We start from the raw sequence: 22,779 nt of genomic DNA on the forward strand, positions 1-22,779 counted from the left end.
CAGAACAAACACAATCTACAGTAAAAGCAACCCACTACGGTTTTATACAACACAATGTGTACTATACTATTTCTGTGTCTTAGCAAAAAAAAAAAAACAGCTTTGTCCTGTGTAAGTGTCTGTAATGTCACCCATTTGTTTTGACACTTTGAAGACATGTTAAAAATGTTAAACTCAACGTAGCTTTGCACTAATTAGACTGAGGCAAAGAAGTGGGTATTTTGCTTCTTCGCAGACAACTACAGAGTCTCCACCTGTCAATCAAGTCAGCCATGCCCATTTGTCATGGCATGCATGGTTGGGAGTAGAGAGTAGAGAAGAATATGCAATAAGGTGTCTTGGCCAGGTGCCAAACCAGCAACTACTTCAGTGAAAGCTGATGCTGCACGAGGTGCATGTTTCAACCACAAACCAGCATTTCAGGAATCTGATCAGTCTTAATAAGTATCTAAGTTGTTGGTGAAGTAATCCAGGTCATGGTAATTCAAAGTTCAGTTAATCCAGAAAACATGAGAAAGAGTTTTGGAATTAAAAAATCTAGAGTTGCCTTTTGGATTGTATTGTTCCAAAAACTATACGTTAGTAATGTTGATGGGCCACAGACTGTTTAAGTTAGACTTTGCAGAGAGATCACCCCTAAGGTTTGATCAATTATCAAAGGCAAAACTACAATACTGACTTTCCTAAGCAAAACTATTATTTGGACTACATTGCTACCATGACATACTAACTTGTGAAAAATTCTGACTTTGTTTAGAACCACCCCACAAAGGCACTGCTCAAATTCTGCTCTTTGTGCGAAATCACAGACTTTTTAATGAAGTTTAATGGACACAGCACACATGAAAGCCCTGACACATTCCACAAGTTAAGAAAGTAAAGGATTATTTATGAACATACAAAGAGGGCTTTGGTGCAACAAATGCCATGCGTCATGGTTACATTCAATAAACAGACATGTCCATTCATGAATAAGATAATACTCGCTCACCAGGCTATTAACCAACCTGGGATAATAGCTTGAGCCGATGTTACGCTTTAAGTCCAGAGCGGGTTGTGTGTGTGGGACAGAAGGGGAACAGCTGAGACCCAAAAGGGAACAAACAGTGAAACAACGGGACTCACTGCAGGAAAGCAGTCTCTGGACTCTCCTTTGGAGAGCTTCGTCATCTGTGCACAGGGGGTCTGCAGCTTTTTCCAGATACCACAAGAGAGACGCACTGTTAAAGGTATTGGACATCACAGATATTTAATTGTTTACAGAAAGTATTTTATGTAAGAGAGACAATATTTGGTTTAAATGATTGATGATTTCATCCAAAAAAACATCTATTTTAATATACTGTGTGTTTAAGCGCATAAAAAAACTATACCTTCTCACGCAGGAAGAAAATAATATGTTGAGACCTGTTGCATTGCAGATCCCTTGGTATTTTTTGCCCCCTGTTTCAGGAAATTTGGTTGTTTTTTTTCTTTGTTGTTTTTTTTTTCTTTAATTTCTAACCTTGAGTACATCTAAAAGGTATCCAGCGGTACTTAGTGAGGTCAGACATGGTTACAATAATAACGTTTGGGTCTTTGCTTTATTCTAAAACCCTTATAAGCCTAGGAATGAAAATGTATTTTGTAAACAGTTAGAAAGAATGTATTAAGCTTGGTTTTGTAACATTCAGTATTGTTGATCCTACCAGCCTCAGATGCCTGTGTGTTGGTAAATCAAGCCTCTTAATTAGTCTGGGGGTGGGGGTTAGCCTCGCAGTTACTTCCTGGAGCCAAAATTTTATCATTATGAAAGTCTGTCGCTAATTCAGGGTTAAAAACATTAAGATACACTATGTTAAATAATGTTTGGGTGGTCAAGGCAGTTAGCACTTTGGGTTGAAGTTCATGTGCGTGTGCGTGTGTGTGTGTCATAAGCAGACTATTTGTAATACAAAGGAAGCCATTTGTTTTGTAATTACACCCATTTGTTCGCAGCTGACTCCTAAATAGTTTTTCGGAGACTTGTAGTGTGTTTAATCTTTTATGTTATTGGTTGTTTTTGACTTTAAACATTAAAGTTAGAAATCACGTTTGACAACCAGTTTAAGATTTGCTCATAACTTCTTTAAAAACCACTGAATAGTTTGGCTGTGCGTTGCTAGTTTTTGTTGTAGTCTATCTGTGTATATCTTATTCTCTTGCTAACTAATTAGCTAGAATATGGTACCTGATCCTGAATCAAACCTGATTCTGATTCGTTTCCAGCTAGTGATGATGCCAAGTGGACAAAACATCAGCTAATGCTAATGCTAACATAGGTTGATGTAAACATAGTGTCTTTAAAAATGACAAACTAGTGTGAGTTTCCCACAAGCGGAAAAGTCTGGCTGATAATGTCATCTTATGATACGTGAAGAAAATAGGCTGTAATGCCTCAAAGTATGAATTTGTAACCTGCGTCAAAAGCATATTAATTTTGTATTTTTTGTTTTTTTGTACACTGTTCCTCTCAACTTTGTTTCACTATAAGGATTTGCACAAATTTCATCAGTTTACATCTAAATCTTTGGATTATGTTTTACAGTATGGCTCCTGATTGAAGTGTTTTTGTACCTGTGACCTACAGGACACTGTAGTGTCAGCGTGGATAGAGTTAACAGTGATTACACATGATTACAAAGCCATTTCTGAAATGACTTTCAGGCGTCCCTGTCAGGTCTGATTTAATGGGACTGGGCACCCAGTAAACTGACTGTAGAGACAAGGATCTTTAGTTTAGTATGGTTTGCTTCTTCATGTACTCTCTACTGATGTGTTTGTGTTTGTTTGTAGCCGCAGAGGAGAAAATGAGCGCTGGACGGATTCGAAGTGTTGGAAAGGACAAGTGCAGGTAATATCAAGATAGATCTCTGTGTATAATGGTTTTCTTGTTAGGGTGATGTTCTTGTAAGTAAATGTAAGCAAAGCCAAACACAAGGATTTTTTTTTTTTCGGGCTCCAGAAAAGGCGATATTAGCCTCCTGTGTGGTGTCTGGATTGCTTAACCTTCCTGAGTAGCTCAAAGGCTGCTTGTTCTGAGTTCTTGCACGGATCTGCAATAAACTTAAATAGTCTTTCATTCATCGTTTCTCACTGGACCGGTGACCCTTCCTCGGTTATCCACCTTACACTTCTGATTGCTAAAGAATTTGCTCTAAGTCTGTGCATGTGACACTGTTACATGAAGTGACGTGGAGAAAAGGGGCACCCAAGATTAGCAGAGTGTGTGAGAGAGAAATAGAGAGGGGCAATCTGTGCTGGTTGTTTCTATTCTCCAAGCAATCCCGTGCTCAGTACATCACCTTTTTTCCTGTATATAGCAAAGCCTCACACTGCCCTTTAAAGGTTAAATGCTTCTGACCCTGACCAGGATTATTCATTGGTTGGACTTCACCAAACAAGACTGAATATAAATTTTAATCTGTAATGGACGTGTTTCTTTTTCAGTGTAGTAAAAGCTACAAAAATGTTGATCATTTAGAGAGTTTTTGGAACTCTTAAGCAGCATGATATTTATAAATAAGAGTTTTAATAGGTTGGTTGCTGAAGATATATTATTAAAAATGTCCTGAAATGTCAAATATATATTAGGAAAGACATTATCATAATGTAAAAATAGTTTAGTCTTTAAAGTATCAAAAGTGGCTTATACAACTTTAATCTGTCTGAAACCAAACCTTTTATTTGAGAAAAGTAATCTCACGTCTTTGTTGTTACAAAATCTTAAAACCATGAAGTATTTGGCTAAATGCGTCAGAGCTGCCAATTACTTCATGTTTGCCTCTAAATCTTTTATGTAATTGTCCTTCATTAGCTGTGGTGTAACGCTGCTAAATAAAAGTGGGTTTTTCTTTCATTAGAAACTTTAAGCACCAACACCAGAGCTTACAGCACTGCACGCAGCCCCCTGACTCCTCTCTGTGTTGTCAAATTTAACCTTTCACCTATATGAGGAAAGGCTGGATTGAGGCCAAAAGAAGCTGAGGCCACTGTGTGCTGTTGTCCCTTATGTAGTGCATGACTCTTTATGCAGATTTACATCACTGTGCTCCGTTGATGGAGAGTGAATGCACAGTAAACCTCTTAAGGATCTGAAGGGTTACCCAAGTCTTGCAACAATACCCACAAAGACTGAGGATCAGCCTCCTCCTCCTCTTTCCTATTCCTTGCGACTACACACATGCACAGACAAACACACATGTTCACATGCCTGTCTCCTGCATGGGATTTTAATCCAAATCTGACCCAATCACGCCCACATTCCTGAGTCAGCCCCTCAGCTTTGTCAGTCGTTGCTGTGTAGCTGCGTGACCACACGGGGCTGTGGCACAGTGAGGATTACAACAGACCAGAGCAGACCCTGAGCTTTCAGTATTTTGATCCAGCTGAGTTTGGAGGACCTGAATCAGAGGCTCCCTGCAGGGAAATTCGTCTACCCTGGAGTCAGCTCATGTTACTTCAGAAGGCCTCACATGGCTACAACCAAAGACATCTGAGGAGAACTGCATCCGACTCTGTTTTTCTTCATTACCTCAAGGACACACAGGTAACACTTTCTAAAGTCCAAACATGGAGGACTTGAATGACAGTCCACGCCAGCGCTCAGACAGCATGAGCAGCTCAGCGTCCCAGAGTTCCAGGTCCAAGACGCTCCTTCGCCAGCGTCTGTCTCAGCTGATGACCTGCATAGAGGACATGAGCTCTGATGATGAAGCCAGTGATGAGGTTTCCCGCACTCTGGATGAAGCCTTTCAGCTGTGTGGACGCTACCTTCCCTCAGATGCATTCAGGTTGACATTAACTCATATGTAACTAAAGACTCACATCAGAGTGTTTGAGCTCGCTGAAATACCCATGATCTTTTATTTTCGGTTTGTACACTTTGGACAATGGAAATTTATAGCAAAAACTGTAACAGTAAACAGAGAGGTGCAAAACATGTTAAATTATTACTTATTTGGATTTGTTCCGTTTTTTTTTCTTTTGCTTTCATCCATTTTTTTCTTCTTTCAAACTAGATGGATTTTTTTAAAGTTAATATCCTTATATGTCTTTTGTATTTTGTGTCATTTTATTTTCACAGTCTAAAGGCACAAACATACAGCTAAATGCTGTCAAATGTTTACCACGTGTTATGTTTAAATGATTGTATAGGAATGATTAGAAGTTAAATCAAAATAAAGCCAAAAATAAATTTGCTGAGCTATTATCAATTTGTTTTAGACTATTTTTACATGTAATGTTTAATGTTAAAATTTTTGAAATCTAATTATAAAAAAACCTTACAAAACTTGTGGGTTTCTGTTCTTAATCTAACCTTCCTTGTTGTGACCAAACCCTCTGTCAGGCTGCATATGGTGACCTGGAATGTCGCCACAGCGGAACCGCCTGAAGACGTCACCTCCCTGCTGCAGCTTGACGTCCAGCCCCCCACAGACCTCTATGTGATTGGGTGAGAAATATAGACAAGTTACTGCCATGGGTTGGGCTTAAAGATCAAAGTGTGTCTTTTATCATTTTGGTGGTAACGTATGTCAGACTGTTGGGGTTAACTATGATTTTGTGTTGGTGTCTGACAGTCTGCAGGAGGTGAACGCCACCCCTGTGAGGTTCATTTCTGACCTGCTGGTGGAGGACTCCTGGAGTCATGTCTTCATGGACACACTGGCACCCAGAGGGTTCGTCAAAGTGAGTGAGAAAAGAGCATAAATTGACCTGATAAATAGGGGCTGTTTGTTAGGGAGACCTGACAAGCAGATTTTTCTGACCCCACCAGCAGATTTTTTTAAAAAACCTTTTTAAACACATCAAGGTGTCATTTTGTCCCTTTTTTGTCTTTTTTTTCTGGACAATTTTTTACTAAAAATAAGACATAAGCCCTGTCTAAGACTTCCGTTTTAGTTGTCCGTGTGTGCGTGTGTGTGTATGTGTATTTGTCTGTCTTTTAATAACACCTAGTCTAAATGATATTGTCCTCAAGGAAACTTAAATATGACAACAGTGAATAACTTATCCATGATCCTCGTTGGAATAAATCAGGGTTCTCCAACTCCTACCCTGGAGGCCCGAGACGCTGCAGGTTTTCTTTCCAACCAAAAACTCCACCAGCTGATTTCACTGATTAGTCCCTGCTCTCTGTTTGAAGAGGAGGTAATCAGTTAAATTAGCTGGTGGAGTTTTTGGTTGGAAAGAAAACCTGCAGCGTCTCGGCCCTCCAGGGTAGGAGTTATAGAACCCTGGAATAAATGCTCTGTACTTTTGTTGACATTGTGTTAAAAATTTTTAGAGATATGTAGTTTTCTGTTTTAACCAGTACCTCAAAGGCAATACATTTTAAGCCGTATCTTGACATGTATTTAGTAAATTTACTGTACTTAGCCTTTTGACTCAGTTGGAAAATGTCTACTAGAGGAAAAAATGAGGAACCACTATGAGAGAATGAAGAAACTCAATGAAAAAGTGATGACTAGAACTGGTCTCCTTCTCTGTGCAGGTTACATCGATAAGGATGCAGGGATTGCTGCTGCTGATTTTTGCCAAACAGGTCCACCTTCCCTTCATCAGAAACATCCAGACCACCTACACTCGCACCGGCATCTTTGGCTACTGGGTAGGAAATGCCAACAGACAACAACACTATTAAGCTCTGCACACCAGGAATCCCATTGACATCAGATGTTGTGGGGTTTAAACACATTATGAAAGGCCCATTGTGTGTGATAAGCGGAGTGTGTATGAGCTTTGACAGACTGAAATCTCCAACAAAGAACAGTGAAACTGGTGAGGTTACAGCGGGGCAAGCACTTGCAAGACAAATTGTTTATTTCACAACTTGTTAAGTTATGGAGTTTAAGGCTTTTCTTGTACAGACTGCAGAGAATGGATCCACAGTTTCCCACAGAATTATTCTGCACTGAATTTTCTTTGAAAACACAATTTTTACACATTATATGAATTGTTTTGCATCCACTTTGTCAGCTCACACACTGTGTCCCTGTGTCTGTTTGCATCAGGGAAACAAAGGAGGTGTGTCCGTGCGTTTCTCCTTCTATGGTCACATGGTGTGTTTCCTTAACTGCCACCTTGCCGCTCACATGAACTATGCGCTGCAGCGTGTCGATGAGTTGGAGTACATCCTGGACACTCAAGAGTTTGACATCTTTAACACACCAAATGTCCGGGACCACAAGTCAGTACCCCACACTGACATTTTTTGCTCAGTACAGACATAGTTTTAATGTATGGGTTGTTGTATTAGCAGACAAAATAAAGGCTCCATCTGTCCCATGCAGGGTGCTGTTCTGTTTGGGTGACCTGAACTTCCGTATCGCAGATCATGGTTTGCACTTCATCCGCTCGTCCATCAACGGTGGGCGAGTTCATTTGCTTTGGGACAAGGACCAGGTGATCTTTTTTAGTAACTAGAAAAGCACTCAGAGAGCGTAGACCTTCGCCAAGCATATTGTGATTGTCTTGCAACACTTTAGTCCTACTTTAATCTCATACTCCCTTTTAGCAGACAGTCTGTTACGCTTTCCTGTTAGTTGCAGGTTTGTAGGATAATTTGTTACCTGACAGTAACCAGGATATTGCCAGGATCTAAATCATTCTTTTACATGTGTCAGAAATTATCGTATCATTTTGAACATTTCCTGAAAATTTCTTCAAGATCTATTTGTTACTTCTTGAGTTATATTTTTCACAGACAAACAAACTCTCCCAACAACATAACCTCCTTGGCAGTGGTTATTGTACACAAACACACACACACATTCCCCCTATGAATGACACTTACTAATCCATGCCCTGGTCTTGCAGCTCCTAATGATGAAGAAGAAAGAACCTTTCCTTCAGGAGTTTGAGGAAGGGCCTCTGAACTTCAAACCCACCTACAAGTTTGACCGCAACTCTGATACCTATGACACCAGGTAAAATATGTATCAAAAACTTTATACAGAAACACTGTATATTCAAAACTATCTGTGCTCTTATTTCTATTGAAATTTTGCACAGAGCTCAGAAGACATGGTTGCGTTTTAAGTAAGACACACTTATTTTTCTGTGTTGCATGCCCCACATTTCCTTATTTCTAAGACACTACACCATCTGTCCTTTTTCCTCAAGTGTCTGCTTTCACGTCTTCCAGCCACCACCCTGAGATAACAGTGGGAACTCTTAACATTAAATCCTGATAGATATCCAGTAGCTTAGTTTGGAGCAGCTCTTTCTGAGTCAAATCCAACACTACACCAGCACACTGTGTGTCTGTCCCTCTCAGAAAGAGCACTGTGGCTCTGCCCCTAACCATGTACAGACCCAGGCCCCTGCAGCGCTGCAGTACCACCCTCTTCTTCCTCCTCACCTCCCTCACCTGGGGGATGCTCTCTGTGTGGCTGGGGGCCTGGTACAGGGAGCTAAACCCGCCAAGGTGGGTTTTCTCCATAGATAAGCCCATTAGGAGTACATTAAGACCCCTTATCATAGAATATCCACCTGGAGGGTTGTGTGCATTTAACCTTCACACAAAACAAGAGGCATAAATCAAACATTATAAGACTTTAAGACTCTAACACAATTATATTGGACTGCAGAAGCTCAGCAAATTCCCCTTTGCATCCAGCCCCCCACTGCTTGTTCTTGCATTATTAATGTTGTTGTTATAGTTGCTGTTCTCATTAATAATGCTTTAATACCATCTCAAATGGTATTGTCATCCTTGACAGTCACTGTTTCTCTACAGCATGCTACACTGTAGCATTAGCTCTGCACTTGATGTGTGTGTCACTTGTTTGTGTTCTCTAACAGCACGGTTTTCAAGATTCATGAGACCTATCAGGTGTGCATTACAAACAAAAAAAACAGCCTTACCTGTTGGGAACTGCTTTTCTCAGTGGTAAGAAGAGGAAACCTGCCTGGACTGATCGGATCCTATGGCGCATCAAACCCAAAACTCCCCCGTCAGAGAATAACGATGACGATGAAAAGGCCTCAACATCTGCTGATGAGGAAATCGATGAGTATCCACTCCTGGTCAATCAGGACAAATACACCAGTGACATGAGCTATGGGGTCAGTGACCACAAGCCTGTCATTGCAACGTTCAGTCTGGAGGTAAGAGCTGACTGTTCTAAGGAAGCTACAACTCAAATATGTCCTTCTGTCTTTCAGATACAACCAGTAATTCAAAGTTTTCTGTTCATAGTTGAAGCTTCCTCTCTTTCCTTTTGTCTGTCCTGCAGATGAGGAAGCACTTTGACACACCAATGGTGCACATATCTCCTCTGGGTGTATGGAGCGCAGACCAGGATGCACTTCTTACCTACACTGTCCAAGAAGATTTTGAGTCCTCTACATGGGACTGGATTGGCCTCTACAAGGTACTTTTTGATGAAATTAAGAGAAAAAAAAATAACAAACTGGAATATTGTACAGCCTATAAGCCTTTATGTTCCTGCAGGCGGGATTCAAGAGTGCATCTGATTACGAAACCTTTGTGTGGGTGAGAGAGGATGACTTGCCGGAGACAAATGAAGTCATACAGGTAACACGCCAATGAGGCACGAGTATCATGTTTTCTCAAATAATCCAATTGAATCTCACATTTAAATTCCTGTGTGTGTGTGTGTGTGTGTGTGTGTGTGTGTGTGTGTGTGTGTGTGTGTGTGTGTGTGTGTGTGTGTGTGTGTGGCAGATATCTGTGGATAAAAATCAGATCCCACTACTGGGTGGACAGTATGTATTGGGCTACTTTAGTACAAACATTCAGAGCATCATAGGCCTCAGTGCAGACTTCCAGGTGAGTACAAACATTTCTGCCACAGCTATTTAACTATAATACAATGCATTGTTTGAATGTACTGAATTAGATGTAAACTAAGTTTATTTGCTGAAGAAATTGGGTGTTTGAGTCACCCTCTCTGTGAAAAGATTTCATCTTTGCCTTGATCTTGCAGATCCTGGAGTCAAAGCGTGCTGTAATAGAGGGTCTCGCCCCTGAAAACGTCAATGGGCTCAACAAATAAACAAAATCAACACTTCTTCACATCTTATTCCTTCTCCCAGGATACTCAGAATTGATTTAAGCTTTCAAAATGCCACAAGTTCAACTTCATCATTTAGTGGCAGAAAGGTTGAAAATATCCATCACTCTGTGCCATCACTTGGACTTGAAACATGTTTTTGTGTCCCCCTTTGCCTTTGAAGAGCTCATGTTAAGATGAACACACCCTTGATGGATTGTTTGTATACAAAGGAGGTTAAATGCTGAAACGAGTTGCTGTCGAATTTAACTAAGAGCTTTTTCTGCCTGTTCAGATAAGAGAAAAAATGTTTTTGAAAGTAGTAGATGTGCACTGCAGGTCAAAACAGGCCCTGTGTAAGTTGAATTTGGGGGTTCTTTCAAACGTTTTGGTTTTGTTTACAGTGCAGATGAGTATTGATGCAGGTCATCTAAGGTCAGAATAAAAAAGGTGCCAGTGAATGTTATAAAGTTATGTTATGAATCATATTTAATAATTAGTTGACCCAAATGGAAGAAAAATATTCTACTTGGGTCAGCTGATTAGAAAATAGAAAAATGTTCATGTAGGCTCCATTTAAAATGCTTTATTAAAATTTTTCATCAAATGTTTGTGATCATTTCAGCCTCATGTGCAGCATTAATGAATTAGTTAATAATGGGACTGTATTTTTCAATGAATGCAAGTTTATAGTTTGTAATGATTTTACTTATTATTTATCACACTCTATGCCTCTCAGACGTAGCTCTTGTCATTTGGAGAACAGGTTTCTTTCTAGTTGTACTGGAAAATGAATGTTGATGTCAAAGTCAAACAAAACGTCAAATTCTCTGTATTGGGTATATGCATGATAAAGTGATTTAGCATGTGTGTTGATTGATATAATGATTAAAAGAATTCTTATACATCACAGCAGCAAAACATAATTTGTACAAAGGATGTGTTGCAGCAATATCTGTTTGCTGGTTGGTATGAAATAAATGGAGTATACTTCCAAAACAGAATATTTGTGTCATAAAAATGCTGTAGATCTAAAACTGTTTGCATTTGAAAGTTAAAGTTAAGTGATTAAAAAAATGTGAATAAAGCATATTTCAACCATAATGGGTGATACTTGTCAAAAAAAGACCACAGATAAAGAACTGAGTACAAGACAACTGTAAGTCAGCATTCCCTCTTGATGAGAAATAATATAATAAAATGATTCAGTCTCACAACACACTATAATGATACAAGTGTAATGTCACCATCAGTCTGTAGTCAGTGACTGCGTTGTGTATGATTACATGGAGAAACCCAGTGATGATGGTTGAAAGGGAGACAGTTACAACTCCTAAAAAATTCGTATAGAAACGTAATGGCTTTTCAGGGCGTTGTAGTAATTTCTGAGCAAAATACTAAATTGAAGGTGTACTGTTTACTAAATTGAAGGTGTATTGAGCCCTGATATTGAGTAATATTGACTGTAAAACCATAGACTGTTAATATATATATATATATATATATATATATATATATATATATATATATATATATATATATATATATATATATATATATATTAATGTATAGATAGATAGATAGATAGATAGATAGATAGATAGATAGATAGATAGATAGATAGATAGATAGATAGATAGATAGATAGATAGATAGATGGATAAAGAGATTATATAAATTCAAACAAAACATATTATACAATGATATTCAACAACAAATGATGGGACTCATTGAATAAGAAATAATTAGAAACTTTGTAACTAAATAATTGAAATTAATCACATTTTAAAGGCATATTAATATTGGATGGGAGAAGCAGCCTTTATCAATCAAATTGGTTTTGGTGGATGACTCAATTAATAGACAATATCAGCTCAAGTTTAAACAAAGAAAAACACGTTTATTTAAAATCAAATATAAATTTGAATGTAAGGTGCAGTTTAAGGAACATTAATACTTTTCAAGCAGGCAATATTTGCAAAGCTTAATTCCTAAATTCTAGGTCTGGAGGACCTTTTTGTAAATACAACTTTCATGACCAGTTACACACTGAAAATGTATTAACTAAAGAGATGCTTTAAACTTACTTCCACTTCTTACTTCAAACTTACTTCCATAAATCAGATATCTGGATACTGTTGGCCATGCCATGAGGACTTCAGGATTCTCCTGCTCCCTCCGTATACTTTGCAGCTCGGGGTCCTCTTTTTGGAGTCACTTGAATGTTTTTTTTGTTGTTGTTGTTGTTTTTTTGTAGTGTTTTTACAGTCCCTTCTTTGTTTCATGCAAGAAACAATTCATCGATATCAGTATATTAACTGATGCTAACAATGTTTTTATGTTTTTAACACACTTCTAATTAATTTTTAAACTTACATTTTAAATCAACCGGGCCAAGGGACGCTGCTTCAGCCAAGTTGTTTGCTCTGGGGTTGGCCTTGTGCATCGCTATAACCGGTGTGCTAAAATCTCCTGCACTGAGAAAGGTTCCGTGTTGTCTGAAGAGCAACTTAAAACCTGAATGCGCCCACTTTTTTCACGCGTTTTTTTCTGTAATTAATTGAGTCATTGAAAAAGTCCCAGCATTAAAGCCACGGTCCCAAAAATAACATGGAAAAACACAGTTCTTAACATATTTACCTTCCCATAATTCATTGCGCCGAAGCGCTCGCTAACATGCGCCTGTTTGAGTATCTCTCCCTGTAAAAGGATCTTTGGTGGTTTGCACGTGGGGAGTACAGACACATCTCTACAGCGTTTAAAGTGAGCTCTTCCGCATGTTAATACAAATCAAATTTAAGACACATACTCGGCTGTATTATCACCACATAGTTTACTGTTGTAAGATGACTGCTAGAGGAAAGGGTGTTACGAATGTTGGTTAGCAGCATTTAGCAGAGGTAGCTAGCATCGCATTCACAAGACACAGGTTAGCCCCAATGCAGGCTCTTCATAGAACAGTCTAAACTGTCTGTTTGATCCTAATTTTTGTTGTGATTACGATGAACACTGCTTTACACTGTGTCGAGTGTTAACCCGATCTCGTAAACGAAAACGAGTCAATTGTCACTTTAGTTCAGTTGTTGAGCTAACTTTGCCCCCGATATGAAATTAAGAGCTGTCACTATACACATAATATAATTTTACCATCATGTCTGTAGGGAATACTGAGTTGGGATTCCGAATCAACACACGATGTCGACTGAGGACGTGGAGCGGCTGTTGATCCAGTTCCAAAATGAGGAAGGCGAGGTTCTGGGTTCACCTTTTGACGTTCCTCTGGATATCACCCCAGACAAACTACAGCTCGTCTGCAATGCACTGCTACAGAAGGTAACAAGCTGACATTACACAATAGAACAAAATGTGACTTTTTGTGACTGGGCTGCACATTTTGAACAGAGTTGATTCATGATTCAGTTTCTCTTTTAACCATGCATCTAAAGTAGTTAAGTGATGCCCCTTCCTTGTTGTTTTTTTCCCAGGAAGAGCCAGTGCCACTGGCGTTTTTTGTGCGTGGAGAAGCTGAGGTTGTGTCCAGTCTCGGATTGTGTGTGAAGACTCTGGGAGTCGAGACAGAACAGGTTCTACCGGTAGTGTACCAACCCCAAGCTGTGTTCAGGGTCCGAGCTGTGTCTCGCTGCACCAGCACCCTACAGGGGCACACAGAAGCTGTCATCTCAACTTCCTTTAGCCCAACTGGCAAGTAAGTAAACCCACAATACTGACTACTGCTTTCCTTTTCACTGATATATCTATGAGTACATAAAATAATGCAAAAGTTAGAGAAGATTTAACTCTGATAAATATTACAAGACACAACCTTGAGAAGATTGGACAAGTTGTAAAAGTAATTGTGTGTTTTCAGATACCTGGCCAGCGGTTCAGGTGACACCACAGTGCGTTTTTGGGACTTGATGACTGAGACCCCTCACCACACTGCCAGAGGTAGAGAAGCATGTCTACAGTCTAGCATAATCTTCTGTGTAGCCATGTCAATATTACTAATCGGCAATTCCTTATGCCTTTTCAGGGCACACACACTGGGTACTCAGCATCGCCTGGTCACCTGATGGCAAGAAACTGGCCTCAGGGTGCAAGAACAGCCAGGTTTACTTACATCTCTCACTCAGGTCTGATCTGAAGGTTAAAGATGGGTCCTGTGAGCACGTCATTGAAACTGTTATGCGTCTGTTTCTGTAGATTTGCCTGTGGGATCCACTGACGGGTGCACAGATTGGGAAGACTCTGACTGGTCACACCAAGTGGATCACTTGGCTCTGCTGGGAACCTCTTCATCTGTGAGAGATCAGTTCAACACTTTCTTATTTCTGCTTTGTCTTTAATCACTATTATTTAAAAACCATGTCCACTCAGTCAGGTCTGATATCTTGATATAAACGTCTGTACAGGTAAAGCAGGGTAAATTTGGCGTAGTACCTACAGCTGGGTGGTCCATGGGGTCAATAGTTTTAAGCATGCAGATAAAACCTGGCCTTTACACTGTATATAAGGGCACTATATCTTAAGCAATGTGCAGTTTGACTGCATCAGGAATATCTTTACATTGCAGCAGTAAAGGTTTTGTGCATCTTAAGAGTGTGAAACATTCCTCCCATACAGCTGCAAGTCTTGTTTTGAAGATGTTAAAATGAATTGACCATGCCCCTGTCTTTAGTTGCAACAGCCTAAGATCAAATTTTGCAGTGGACTATACATTGTTCGAGGTCTGATACCACCTGTAAAATATATATACCAACAGTGTGTATATATTCCTAAAGCTCTTTCTAGAACTAGCAGGGATGTATAGGGTTGATTATTTAGTTAATTTTGAATTGTAGACATTGTTTGAAGACGTCTGCTCTGTTGAAATGTCTCTCTGATCCACCATTCTCTCTTTCAGTAATCCAGAGTGTCGGTATTTGGCCAGTAGTTCCAAGGATGGCAGTTTACGAATCTGGGACACTGTGTTGGGCCGCTGTGAGAAGATCCTAACAGGTCACACTCAGTCAGTCACCTGTGTGAAGTGGGGAGGAGACGGACTGCTCTACACATCCTCCCAAGACAGAACAGTCAAAGTCTGGAGGGCCAAAGATGTGAGTGAAGTGTTGAACAACACAGACTGTATCAGCTGAAGACAGGGGGGATGACAAATCAAAAAACCCCAAGTCCTCCACTTTTCTTTCCCATTTGTTTTTGAAGAGATATGAACTATTTACTTTGAGTCTTTTATGTCGACTGGTCTCAAAAAGAAAAACATCCTCTGTGTTTATTTGTGTCTCTAGGGTGTCCAATGCAGGACTCTGCAGGGGCACGCTCACTGGGTGAACACCCTGGCTCTAAGCACAGACTATGTCCTACGAACTGGAGCTTTTGAACCTGCAACTGCCACCATCAACCCCCAGGACCTCACAGGATCATGTAAGGATAATGTACTTCTTTTGTGTGTGTGTGTTAGTAGGAAACTCTCCTTTTTGTGTGTAAATGATGCTTTCTTGCTGGTGTTGGTTACAAAATACCAAAATTTCAACAAACTTTTCTTTCTTAGTGGAAGATCTGAAGGACAGAGCTTTAGAGCGCTACAATAAAGTCAGGGTATGTACTGTTAAAAGCCTGTACTGACGTTGTAGAGCTTGTACTTTTCATTTGGATAAGTCGTTTGACTCCAGATTATTTTTGCGGCAGGGTCAGGCTCCAGAGCGTTTGGTGTCCGGCTCAGATGATTTTACTTTGTTCCTGTGGAACCCAGCAGAAGACAAGAAGCCTCTGGCCAGGATGACTGGCCACAGCGCTCTGGTCAATGAGGTGCTCTTCTCTCCTGACACACGACTCCTTGCCTCTGCCTCATTTGATAAATCTATCAAAATCTGGGATGGTCGCACTGGAAAGTAAGAAATATTGCATAGGATATGAGTGTAATACTGTTGTCATCCAGGTGATGGTGCAGTAGGAAAACAATTATTGCATTTGTGTCTGTCTGCTTTTTCCTGTATGCAAAGGTACCTGATGTCTCTGCGTGGACATGTGGGGTCTGTGTATCAGGTGGCGTGGTCTGCAGACAGCAGGCTGCTGGTCAGTGGCAGCAGTGACAGCACCCTTAAAGTTTGGGACATCAAGACAGGAAAACTGAACATGGACCTGCCGGGCCACGCTGATGAGGTAAGGGAAGAACAGCTTTGCTTCATATTTAAATGTTTTTGTTTGTTTGTATAAAAAACTTTGTGTCTTGTGTTTGTAGGTGTATGCAGTGGACTGGAGTCCCGATGGACAAAGAGTGGTCAGTGGTGGGAAGGACAAATGTCTGAGAATGTGAGTGAGATACAAAAAAGGAAAAAGACATTGGAAAGCTTTTGTACCAGTGTTTTCATTTGTCTAACCCTTTTGCCCCTTGTTTTTTTCCAGATGGAGGAGGTAGCTTTGTTTCTGATCTGACCTAACTTTTGCAGAAGATGGTTAACCTTCTACCTCGTAGAAGCCTGACAGCTGGAGCAAAGGTGGCGAGACTGAAACTAATCCCAGAGTGAGCTATTCTACACTGGTTCAAGAAACTCACGTCTGGTTCGTGTGTCATTGACCTCTTGAGGTTTGAACCGCTGTCAGATGTCGGGCAGTGTTGGCCACTCGGATGTGAACATAAAAATATTCATGTACATAAATCTATCGACACATGGGCTGTGACTAAGTACTTGTATTTTAGTTTGAACAGCAGTGTCATACCCTCTCTGACATTTTATATACATGTACATGGAATTGAGAATTGTTAAGCCAACAACCACATGATATTTCTCATTAATCAAACCAGCTGCACAGAACTGAATCAGCACAGGAGGATGTTTTACCAGCAGCGTGTGCGTCCTCTTGTTCACCTTAAGCCTTAGTGAATGAATGGTGGACTGTAGGTGACAGGTGCTCTAGGGGAGGAAACAGGTGGGAGCGCTAATACCTTTCCTCTGTGATGTCAGTGTTGACCGCGCTTGCCCTGCAACTTCAGCCTTTAATCTCCACCGTCCTGTGATAGGAGAACGCCACAGCCTGCTGAGCTTTCCAGCCAAATGTCAGCTCTGAACTGTCAAACTCAGAGCTACTCTAAATGTAACCGGAACTGTGAATATTTCCTCTGAATAAATATCCAGTTGATGTTGCTTATTCATTTTTATTTACAGGGTAGATGACTATGCATATAATCAGAAATTATAGAGTACTTCCTGTATTTCTTTACAGTATTTTTTTTTTAACTTTTCATACATTGCTCATTTTCAAGGCTCAGTTCTGACGTTATACCTTCTTTGTGCAATTAGTACGAAACTCTAAATAGTTGAACAATACAAAAAGCAATGTTAGTTTGACTTGACATTTCTTAGAGCCATTATTCCTTAAAAGAGGGGGTATTGTGCTTGTTGTGCTTGGTTTCTATGGTTTGTTTGTTTTTGCTTGCCTCTCTAGTATTCCTGTAGCCAGTGTTGTGCGTGAACAAGTCAAATCGTGCACCGTTCTTTGAACACGCTCATGTTTTCATGAAAGGTGAACTGAACCACTCAGGTTTAACTCATGAACGGGAACATGAAGGATTTTCACTCCTGGGGCAGTGAGCGGCTGCTCACAATCTGAGAGGTGCCGATAGGTGCCTAGAGAAGAGGAGAGTTGCTGACAGGTGATGGGGGATGCTGACAGTTCACACAATACAATTACATTTTTTCTGCTATAGTTTGTGCTATGACAGCATGTAGGTATTCATATATTTGGGGAATTCGCTCCAGGGATATGGATTAAAGCATAGATGGCTTTATTGAAAAGGGGAACTTGTAGGGAAAAAATGAATGTGATCTTACTTATTTTTTGGACCATGAACTGAGTTCAAAAATTAACTATGAACATGAAGTAGTTCATTTTAATTGGGGTGAACTAAACTTTGAGCTTTCTCACTTTTTGTGTGAGCTGCCACAACACTGCCTGTAGCAGGCTTACATGATTTACAGCTCCAAAAATTGTATTTTTTATTTTTACATCCCCTCTTTACATGTAACTAATCAGTTGTTGTAAAGCAGCTGTTTGGAGCCATTAACGTGATTTGATAGAGGAGAAATAAATCCTCATCCCAACGCAGTTTACCCCTTAACACCTGCCCACACAAATGCCCTGTAAAGACATCTTTTACAGTTCCTCTGATGTTAAAACAAGCACCAACAGATTTACACAGATGAGATGTATAAATCACAGGTTTATTGAAACAATGTTATGTTTACATGTTTCATCAGCAGTCGCCACATCTGGTCATGTAACTCCAGAAAAAAGCTTTCTGATGTACCAACATGAACTCGAACACACAAACCCTTTATCGGCCTTCCTTAACATCCACTTTGACTTTGTGTCAGATATGTTGTGTTAGGTACGCATGATGTCTGTTTCTGAAAAGCAGCAAAGCATCAACACAGTAATAAAAATTTGCTATAGTTGATGGAAAAGAGACTAAACAATACACAGTAGCTCTTTAAAAAATGTAATAAAGTTTTTCTCATATTAGGGATAGTACACTGGAGATTCTGCAGTAGTTTGGCAAAAAGGAGTAAAAGGCTTCAGTGCAAGGCTGCATGGTGCCACTCGGTCTATAGAAAACTAGCCTTGCCCTATTCCTATCATTACTTATCAAATCTCTGAAACATTAACTCTCCTTGTAATATCCTAACAACACTAAATTTGACAAAAACGAGTCCAATCAGTGATAGCTAAATAACATGTTTCATGGTAAGCATACAAAAAACATCAGAGGTAAAAAAAAAAAAAACAATAGCAACAAAAAACCGTTAGAGTGACAAAACATCTGCCTTAAGGAGTCTGTTGGATGATTGATTGAAGGAGCAACCAGAAATTTGTAAAACAAGTTAGATTGTTTTCTGTGAATTGATCACCTGGGTCAGGCTGTAAGGATCTACATTACCCAAATATTCCTAAGTAAGCCTTCACATACAGCTGTACAACTTCAACTGCATGTGTTTCCACCACGGTGCATGATGTTGGTGTTTCTTCCTCCCGATGGCATCAAATATCTCACTCATTCCTCCTAATCATAAGACTGTATGTGAAGATTGTGCTACATATGTTTTGGTTTCCTAAAATATGTGCATAACTTTGCATTGTAACTGTAACTATTTCTATATGGGATAATCTCTTTAATAATTGGCAGAAGAGGAACAGACCCCAGACCAGTGTGTGCAGCCTCAAAAAGCCTTGTTAGCGTGCAACAGGACAGCTGTGACATCAAGATACATAGTACAAAACGCAGCCTTGCTCTGTTGTCAACAGAAATGCAAATGCACAATGCAAGCTATCCAAAGCCCATTAGTACAACACAGTGTTTAAACACTGTTTATGTATATGTTTGATGGGGCCACAAACACAGTCATGTAATTACAACGCTAACATGTTTAAGCACTGCAGCCTGTTAACATCGTCTGTTGAATGCTCTGCATCATGTATGAGTCATGCCAAGTTCTCTGTGACTCAAGACACATTTATGGTTTGGTACTAAGTGTTCACTCTACAACAGGTATAGTAACAACAGTCATAAAAGCTACAACACCAGATATACGTAATATCCCTCTTTTAACCTTTGTTCGCCTCTCTGTCTAATCCTGAACTTTGGAAATCAATTTGTGCTCCTTTCTGGTTACTTTAAATTTTGTGGTCCAAAGACTAACAATCGAGTCTCAAAGTTTGGTCAGACGCTCAAAATGACACATTCCCACGCTTCATTTTCCTTCTTCTTTTTCTCTACACAGAATCAAAAACCTTTCAGAGCTAATCTCCCTGCCATTTCTATCCCTGTGTTTGGGGTAGGTCCTTCAAATCAATGATTTGTATGTTCGAACTGGGAAAGATGACGTATCATCTGCTCAGGGCAAAACAGAGAACCAGTGCAAAGTAGAACAGAGGTGTTGAGTTGTGCGTAGCATGAGGCACTGGTCTGTGCTTCTCTCTGTCCCCCTGCTTACTGAGTCTTCCAAACATTGTTTAGGAGCTTGACCACCTCCTCATAGATGACGAAAACTATGGCCACATCCAAACACACCCGACCTAGCCTGGGAACAGTTCCTTTGTAGAACCTGCAAGATGAAGAAGAAACATTCATGTTGAAAAAGTCTAATAAAAACCACAACAACCAGAATGCATCAGGAGTAAGGTCAGGGTAACTCACGCCTGTGGTCCTTCTTGCTTCAAGATCTGGAAAGCGCAATCCACTGTGTTTTTGTAGCGGTGGGCCTCCAAACCCTGCAAAAAAAATGTAAAAAAGCCTTTTTTTTTAACTGATCTGACCTGAGGAGGGTAATCAGACCATTAGGTTGTGTGTCATACCTGCATCCGTGTCTTTACCACATCCAGAGGTGTATTTCCAAAGACACTAGCAGCTCCCGCTGTTGCCCCAAACATAGCAGTGACAATAGGGTGCATTTCTTTTCTGGGGTCATCACCTTAGAGGTCAAATTGAACAGTTGGATAAAAAAATATTATGATCCTGGATTAAGTTCATCAAAGTAATACTGGGTTTTGTTTCAAAATGAGTACACCTTCTCACCTTTGTACCAATTACGCAGCAAATTCATCACATAGAATCGGATGGCCTGATTGGTCCCTTGTTTAAGTACAGTCGCTGTCAGACCTTGATACGTCCCCCTCACTCCTAAAAGAGTCAAACAGAATTCAATATAGAGCACAAATGATGAAATAAGAACTGATACTACCATGTTGTTCCTTAATGCTCTCTTACCCTGTTCTCTGATAATCTCACTAACACCGTGGAAGAATCCTCTATAACGAGGTCTCAGGGAACACTGGTCATGGATCAGCTTCACCTTCAGGACAAAAGGGAGGCTCACTTCATTAGTCCGTTTATTCAGATCATGAAAACAGTAAAATAATTGTGTATTATTATCTACAGACCTTTAGTGTTTCCATTGGGCACACAACCACAATGGCCTCTGCGATACCAGCTACTAAACCACACAGGAGGCTTCGTGTGTTGTCTAATCGACCCGTTGCATCTCGCATTGGATTGCTGAGCATTTCAAATGTACCAAACCTGCAAGAGACAGGAGAAAGGTAGGAAAAAAATTGTCAACAGAGACAACAGTAGGGATACATTACTGTGAAGGATTCCTTATTTATTCTTAAAATAAGATTTTTTAAAACTCCAGGCAACAGACTTCATGGCAGGACCAGAAAAACACTCCAACTTGTACCCACAAGTGGTTTGCAGCAGAAATAAAATTAACATACCTGAAATAATCAATTGGTCAAAAACTGGTTGGTTAACAAAAGAATGTGTTATGACTTAGAAATAAATTCATGTTTTAAAAAACAAGCCTGAAGATTGCAAAAAAATGAAAATAATGACCCTCAAAATTCCCCTGCGTTTTCACTAGGGCAAGAAATAAACATTTATGCTTTTGTCTGCAGAAGCTACATGCTGTTGATGTCTGTTTTTAATACATTTTAAGAGTATTAGCTACTGCATAGTCTATGAGATCTGTCACCTCACTGCAGACTTGGGTATTGATCCATAAAGCAGGGAGCTGAGGCCTCGATACAACCCTCTGAGCCCATGGTCCTGCACAGTCAGCTTCACACAGTCACCTGCAGATGCACAGAAATTCACAGAGCATCAGAGGCTGAGTAGCACAGCAGTGAGACTTGGCATGCAAACCAACAGCCCGTCATTTATGTCCCAGTATCCTACCGATCCCTCTGTACCGCGGTGGGTTGGCTCTCTCGTCCAGCTGCAGCTGGGTCTTGACGTACTCTGTTGGGAAGGTGATGCAGATCTCGATTCCTCCAGCGATGCCACCTGAGGGAGAGGGAGGAAAGAAACAGGGCAGTCAGGATTTGTTGACTCATTGTGCAGAACTCTTCTTGAATGTTCTGAGAGCAGGAGTCATTTTATGGTTAGAGAGGAGCAGGGGATGTTAGATCAATACTCTGCGCTGTAATGAAATGCAAATGTGAAGTGATTACTGGGCAGGGTCTGAGATAAACAGCATATATAATTCCAACTCTCGTCTGTATTAAGCATACATCCCTATGCATCCTCAACCATTTCATAAAACATCTAGTTTGTATGAATATAATACAAAGAAATCACGAAATGCAGCATGCAACTACATCATGCTGTGCTGTAGCATTACTGCTGGCTCAGTGACCCAGTTCTGCGTGGATAGCCTTAATGGGCGACAGATTGAGATTAGCCAGTGCAGTGCAAAAAAGCAATACGAATCTGCAGAGGGGAGACTGTGTTGATCAACCCACCTGCTAGGATAGCTTTTCCAGGATGCGTTAGTTTCCTTCCACCAACTGCAGCCGCCGCCAGGTTCCTCCGCGCAGCGTACGACCGCTGGTGAGCCGGTAGAGAGCCCAGCCCCGAGGCGGCAGCAGCAGCAGCCAGACACCGAGATGAAGGCAGCTGATGGGGAGCAGAGCTCGATGATCCTCTTCTCACACTGGAGCTCTCACACGGGCCTTCACACACCGAAAACGGCTTCAGCAGTGAAGACATTTTGCTTTTCGGGCTCTGTCGCTGTTGAGTTGATGATTCCAGCCAGACAATGACACACACACATCAACAACACAGAGAGGAGGAGGGTCAGTGTGGTGGCAGTGAGAGCATCAATATTCAAATAGCGGTCAGGTGATGGAGCAGGCGATTGGCTCCGCGCGCTGCCTAATGCTATTACTCATCTCACGTGACCAG

At 40.5% G+C, this 22,779-nt stretch overlaps 3 protein-coding genes across 3 annotated transcripts; 2 read left to right on the forward strand and 1 right to left on the reverse strand.

Moving 5' to 3' along the window:
- Positions 1-1,028: 1,028 nt before the first annotated feature.
- On the forward strand, positions 1,029-10,757 carry inpp5kb (inositol polyphosphate-5-phosphatase Kb). The gene is given in 15 exon segments (XM_074672702.1): positions 1,029-1,055; positions 1,058-1,229; positions 2,815-2,872; positions 5,369-5,473; positions 5,601-5,709; positions 6,515-6,631; positions 7,035-7,210; positions 7,314-7,425; positions 7,840-7,949; positions 8,300-8,449; positions 8,913-9,132; positions 9,261-9,398; positions 9,479-9,562; positions 9,713-9,817; positions 9,975-10,757. Coding segments are annotated over 15 exon segments (1,752 nt in total). The 3' UTR covers positions 10,044-10,757.
- Positions 10,758-12,634: 1,877 nt separating this feature from the next.
- On the forward strand, positions 12,635-17,189 carry nle1 (notchless homolog 1 (Drosophila)). The gene is made up of 13 exons (XM_074672169.1): positions 12,635-12,803; positions 13,202-13,373; positions 13,526-13,746; positions 13,909-13,988; positions 14,074-14,150; positions 14,244-14,341; positions 14,944-15,136; positions 15,326-15,461; positions 15,589-15,635; positions 15,726-15,928; positions 16,040-16,199; positions 16,279-16,349; positions 16,443-17,189. Exons 2-13 carry the CDS (start codon positions 13,236-13,238, stop codon positions 16,453-16,455), a joined length of 1,437 nt encoding a protein of 478 aa, XP_074528270.1. The 5' UTR covers positions 12,635-12,803; positions 13,202-13,235; the 3' UTR covers positions 16,456-17,189.
- A 1,058-nt stretch (positions 17,190-18,247) lies between these two features.
- slc25a1a (solute carrier family 25 member 1a) lies at positions 18,248-22,704 on the reverse strand. The gene is made up of 9 exons (XM_074673154.1): positions 22,338-22,704; positions 21,772-21,879; positions 21,569-21,668; positions 20,976-21,114; positions 20,803-20,887; positions 20,611-20,715; positions 20,391-20,506; positions 20,233-20,306; positions 18,248-20,140 (listed from the first exon to the last, which is right to left on the reverse strand). Exons 1-9 carry the CDS (start codon positions 22,582-22,584, stop codon positions 20,026-20,028), a joined length of 1,089 nt encoding a protein of 362 aa, XP_074529255.1. The 5' UTR covers positions 22,585-22,704; the 3' UTR covers positions 18,248-20,025.
- Positions 22,705-22,779: the final 75 nt, after the last annotated feature.

This window comes from Halichoeres trimaculatus, unplaced genomic scaffold, assembly GCF_033239565.1.
Source record: "Halichoeres trimaculatus isolate MK-OKI-2021-1 unplaced genomic scaffold, fHalTri1.1 fHalTri1_scaffold_6, whole genome shotgun sequence".
Classification (NCBI taxonomy): domain Eukaryota; kingdom Metazoa; phylum Chordata; class Actinopteri; order Labriformes; family Labridae; genus Halichoeres; species Halichoeres trimaculatus.